We start from the raw sequence: 5,662 nt of genomic DNA on the forward strand, positions 1-5,662 counted from the left end.
GGAAAGAGCTGGGCCTTCAGAGCCAGAAAGACCAGAGTTCTCATCCGGACTCTGCCCGCCCCCTACTGCCTGTGTGACCTCAGGCTTTACTTAACCTCTCTGAGTCTCAGCTGCCTTGGTTGTAAAATGAGAATGGTAAGAATTACTTGGGTCCTCACAGGGGTTAATTGGGTTGATATATGCAGATGCCGGCCACACAGGAGGGCAGCTTCCTTACTCTCAGTGCACGATGGGCATGGTCAGAGGGGCACATGAGGCATGGTCTTGGAGGACTTGAAGAGGGTGGGCAGGTGGGCAGGCAGGAAGGCCTTGGGTGGGCCCGGGCCGGGCAGGAGGCAGTGGGCACCCCCTTGAGCCTGCTCGTTGCCTCCAGCTCAACGACGGGCAGTTCACGGTCATCCAGCTGGTGGGCATGTTGCGGGGCATCGCTGCCGGCATGAAGTACCTGTCTGAGATGAACTACGTGCACCGAGACCTGGCTGCCCGCAACATCCTCGTCAACAGCAACCTAGTCTGCAAAGTCTCAGACTTTGGCCTCTCCCGCTTCCTGGAGGATGATCCCTCTGATCCTACCTACACCAGCTCCCTGGTACAGGAAGCCGCCGGGAGGGAGACTGGGGGCGGGGCCAACCAGGCAGGGGCTCGGGGCTGGGCATCAGCCCGGAGACATAGGGTGAAGGGCGTGTGCCCCCCCCACCAGGGCGGGAAGATCCCCATTCGCTGGACCGCCCCAGAGGCCATAGCCTATCGGAAGTTCACCTCTGCTAGTGATGTCTGGAGCTATGGAATCGTCATGTGGGAGGTCATGAGCTATGGCGAGCGACCCTACTGGGACATGAGCAACCAGGATGTGAGTGGGGCCAGCCAGAGCGCTCGGGTGGGTGGGAGCTGGCTGGGGAGCAGAGTGGTGGCTCACTCCAGGGTTCCCTGCTCTTGGCTCAGGTCATCAATGCCGTGGAGCAGGATTACCGGCTGCCCCCACCCATGGACTGCCCCACAGCACTGCACCAGCTCATGCTGGACTGCTGGGTGCGGGACCGGAACCTCAGGCCCAAATTCTCCCAGATCGTCAACACCCTGGACAAGCTCATCCGCAACGCCGCCAGCCTTAAGGTCATCGCCAGTGCCCAGTCTGGGTCAGTTCCTCTGCCTCTGCCCCTGCCCTGCTCCCGAGCCAGCAGCATTACCCCTGCTTCCCCTGACATCAGGACTCATCAAGTCCCTCTCTTCTCCCCACAGCATGTCACAGCCCCTCCTGGACCGCACGGTCCCAGACTACACGACCTTCACGACAGTTGGTGACTGGCTAGATGCCATCAAGATGGGGCGGTACAAGGAGAGCTTTGTCAGTGCGGGGTTTGCATCCTTTGACCTGGTGGCCCAGATGACCGCAGAGTGAGTGTGCCTCCCATTTGGAGGGGCAGGGCTGGGGGCCCTGAGCTGGGCCCAGAGTGGTGGGCAGTGGGGGAGGGACTGACTGTGCCCTTGGCCCGTCTACAGAGACCTGCTCCGGATCGGGGTCACCTTGGCGGGCCACCAGAAGAAGATCCTCAGCAGTATCCAGGACATGCGGCTGCAGATGAACCAGACGCTGCCTGTGCAGGTCTGACACCCAACTCCCGCTGGATGGGTGCCCTCCAAGGACTGTGCAGGAACTCTGACCAGCTGGCTGGACTTTGGGACTTTTGGATGCCTGGCCTTCGGCTGTGGCCCAGAAGATGGAAGTCTGGGGAAGGCCCAAGCTAGGACTTCTCCTCCAGGCCTGTGCTCCCTCCCCAGGAAGTTTGCCCCAAACCTCTTCATATTGAAGACGGATTAGGAGAGGGGGTGATGACCCCTCCCAAGCCCCTCGGGGCCCCGGCCTTCCTGTTCTCCAGTGGGGGATCCCCACCACCTCAGACTTGGCTGTTCTTCAGTGCTGGAGGTCCTGGCACGGTCAGGTGGGGAATAAACCTGGGTTCCATAGGGCCCAGCCCTGGCAGGGGTCTGGACCCCCAGGTAGGCAGAGAGCAGTCCCTCCCTCAGGAACTGGAGGAGGGAACTCCAGGAATGGGGAAATGTGACACCCCCATCCTGAAGCCAGCTGGCCTTTCCAGTTTGCACAGGGACTTGTTCTGGGGGCTGAGGGCCCTGCCCCACCCCCGCCCTTGGTGCTGTCATAAAAGGGCAGGCAGGGGCAGGCTGAGGAGCAACCCCTTGCCCCCCAGAGACTGACTCTCAGAGCCAGAGGTCGGATGTGAGTGAGTGAGTATGTGTGTGTGCGTGTGTGTGTGTGTGTGTGTGTGTGTGTGTGTGTGTGGTATGTGTACGCACTGGCCTGCACAGAGAGTATGGGTGAGAGCTTGGCCCTCTGCCCTGCCGTGGGGCTAGCTGGGCCGTCAGCGAAATAAAGGCAATAAGATGATTCTTTTGCCCCTTCTCATTCGACCTCCCAAGGCAGGATTCCCTGATGCCCTCGAGTTCACAGTCCCTCAGCACCAGCCCTTCAGAATTCCCAGGAGTCATTGGGAGGCCAGATCCAAGCCTCTCCAAGGACAACTTCCCTTTTATGCTTCAGCCTTGCTGCATCTAACTTCTTGGAAGTGGGGCAGTAACAGTAGAGAGCAAACTACCCCAGAGCTCCTTCCTTCTAAGGCCCAGGCCTTCCCAGGGGCTGTTGGAGTCTGGAAGGTGTTTTACAGATGGTGTTTCACACCCATTGTCTCTAAGGGGGCTGGGGGTAGAGAGAGTTGGTCAGCTCCCAGGGTCACATGTCCCTGGACAAAGGGGATGAGAACCCACTGGTGTTCGGATGCAGAGGCCAGCTCCTTTCAGCAAGTGTCAGTGGAGAAATGTGGCTCCTCTTTACTGAACGATTACTATGCTCCTGGCACTGGGCTAAACCGCTCCATTTATACACGGATCTTATTTAATCTCACAACAACCCAGCCAGGGAAGGAAGTATTTTTATCTCTTTTTTACAGAGGAGGAAAGGGAGAGGTTAAGTAACTTGCCCAAAGTCGCTGAGCCAGTAAGTGAGGCCCGAGGCTGGGATTCCCACCCAGAGACTGCCTGCACACTTGAAAGGTTCAGAGGATAAATAACCAGAACCAGGGAGAGGGTTAGGAAAACAGCTTCTGGAAATAAATGTCAAAGGAGAAAGGGGGTGGAGTGGGCGTGGGGCTCAGAGGCCCCATAGATGCAGACACACGCAGGGAGGTGGGGTGGGAGGTGTGTGCAGTCACTTTCCCAGGGTCAGAAGGAGGGAACCTTGGGCAATAAACCTTGGTGGGGCATGGAACAGGTTTCTAAAGAACCTGCCCATCCGGGTCTGACTGGACCCGGGAGGGAGTGTGGACAAAGCCTCACAGATATCGCACATCTTTCCAGGCAGGGCAGAGCTCCGTAGAGGAATTCTAAGTGGGGGCAGTAGCTAGGGGGAGGCGATGCTGCAGCTGTGGAGGCCCAGGCAGCTATTTCAGGTGCAGGGGACCGGCCCCGGGAGGCAGGCCAGGCCGGCGGGAATGGAGTTGGTCTAAGGCGGAGGTGGAGGGTTTCGGCCCGCCGGCTCAAAACCTGGCGGGGAGAGGGTCAGGGGCGCGCCTGTCGCGCGGTGCCGGCTCCGGGGGCCGCTCTGCCCCTCGCCGCGCGCTCCCGCTCTGGGGCTCTGGGGCTTCTCCCGCCGCGCCACTCCTTAGTATTCCCCCCACGGAGCCCAGCAGCGCTGCAGTGGCTGCCCGGGGGAGGGGCCGCCCCGAGGGGGTGGGGTGGGAGGCGGGGTGGGGAGGACCCGGGGACCGGGGATCGGGTGGGACGGAGCTCCTCCACCGAGCCCTCCTTTCTTCCCTGGTTGGGGACTCTGCCGAGGGCGGGGGCTCGAAGGGACGATGTGGGGCCCCGAGGCCGCCTTGGGCCCAGGCGCCGCCGCTGTCAACGGCGCGAGGTGTGGCGGGCGGCCAGGGGAGGGGACGCGGTGCTGAGTGGCGTCCTGCACACCCTGCGCCGCATTCCCGGGCTGAGGGCTCAGATAAAGGGGAGGGGGCGTTCCAAGCTCCTGCTCAAGTGTCCACTTCCTACTCCCGAGGCTGCGGAATGGGGGAGGGTCCGTGGCCCGCGTCTCCTGGAGTGACTCCCTAACTTATTCCTTCACTCTAATCATTTTAGCGGGAGTCTGGGCTGGGGGCTCCGCACGAAGAGGTAAGGCATCGCCGCCTACTGGGTAGGCAGAGGGAGCGGGACAGTTGGGCGCTGAGCGCCGGCGCGGGGTGGGGGTGGGGGTGGGGGGGTAGGGGTGGGCGGGTTGGGAGCCGCACAATGAAGGGACACTTGGTGTGTGCGCTCCAGGCTGAAGATTTCAAGGGGCGTCTGGAACTCAGCAATCGGGGTGCATAAGGTACTCTGTTGGATATGCCCTGTGCAGCACAGGACACATACCTCCCTTCACGTGTGATCAGATCTGTACTCCCCTGCATGCACACTATGTCCCCAAGTCACCTTCCTTACCCAGGTTCTCACGTCCTGTTACAAGATCCTCCCTGGCCCCATCTCCCAACCAACACACCATAAAAGCTTCCCACGACTGAAAAGAGGTGGGGGAAGGGATGCTGAGAAGGAAGGACAAAAATCCTCCTTCCTGGAAGGCTCCTCCCCCCCCAGTGCATTCCCACCTGGGCCGCCTAACCCTGCTAACCTGTGTCTGTCTCACTGGGGGCTGGGATGAGTCCTCAGACCCAGGAGCAGTTGGGTAAAGAGGGATGGGGAGTGGTTAGGGCAGAGGAAGGATGAGGGTACTCCGGAGGGGTCTGGCTTTCCTGCGGGCAGGTGAGGAATGAGAGGTAGTGAGGTCTTAATCTGGTTAGAGTCTTCGTTAATTAATTACACATACCTGGGGGCAGGAAATTAGATCTCCCAAGTTAGTGCTTAAAAAGGGAAGCCAGTGGGATAGGGGCTGGGCGGGAAGTGTTAGCCCTGGGGTACCGGCAGCTTCCCCTCACCTCCCTCATCCCATCTGCCCCAGAGAGGGAGTTGCAGCCCCAAATGACACATTTCGTGCCTCTCTCTGTGCCTGAGCACAGAGAGTAGGGATAGGTAGAGAGAGTAAGCTGCTCTAGACTTTGCTCAGCCCCTGACAGTATCCCCCTCTTCCAAGATGGCCCCAGGGAGAGGTCCCTGGACAGCAGCTGTTGGATCTAAGTCTGGGTGGCCAGACCCTGGATTAGAACCCGGAGATCTGGGGTGACTGGGGTAGTGCAGTGGGAATGGCTGCAGATTTAGAGTATAGGCAGACCTGGGGTCAAAGCCCAGCTTCCTAGTCTTTGACCTCGGGCAGGTTGACCTCTCTGTGCCTGGATGTCCTCATCTATAAAAAGGTGTAGTAATCATTTCTACCTCATGAGATTGTTGCAAACATTAAATCAGTTAATACCTGTAAAGTGTGTTCTGGGATCATAGTAAGTACTCAAAAATGTCAGCTACCATTTTTATTAGTATGACGTTTGAATAAAATATACGAACAGGAAAATGCTGAGTAGTGCTTGGTGACATAGCAGGGGGGAAACCAAGGCACGGGGGAAAATCCACCAACCCCGTTTCAGCCACGGGGCTGCTGGACATTATGCTGCAGGCTTAGCCCAGGCACTGGCCCACTTCCTAGGATAGGGCTGCTGGGGCCTGGGTGGTTTGA

General features: G+C 59.3%; 1 protein-coding gene across 1 annotated transcript in view; it reads left to right on the forward strand.

Moving 5' to 3' along the window:
* The window catches only part of EPHB3 (EPH receptor B3), a 20,391-nt gene extending 17,987 nt beyond the window's left edge, over window positions 1-2,404 (forward strand). The window contains exons 12-16 of the mRNA XM_007468973.1: window positions 374-589; window positions 701-850; window positions 943-1,136; window positions 1,240-1,395; window positions 1,501-2,404. Coding sequence (XP_007469035.1) covers window positions 374-589; window positions 701-850; window positions 943-1,136; window positions 1,240-1,395; window positions 1,501-1,609 — 825 coding nt within the window. The 3' untranslated portion in view covers window positions 1,610-2,404. The remainder of the gene's footprint in view (window positions 1-373; window positions 590-700; window positions 851-942; window positions 1,137-1,239; window positions 1,396-1,500) is intronic.
* The last annotated feature ends 3,258 nt before the right edge of the window (window positions 2,405-5,662 follow it).

The sequence above is a fragment of the Lipotes vexillifer genome, unplaced genomic scaffold (assembly GCF_000442215.2).
Source record: "Lipotes vexillifer unplaced genomic scaffold, Lipotes_vexillifer_v1.1 scaffold263, whole genome shotgun sequence".
In the NCBI taxonomy this organism is placed as follows: Eukaryota; Metazoa; Chordata; class Mammalia; order Artiodactyla; family Lipotidae; genus Lipotes; species Lipotes vexillifer.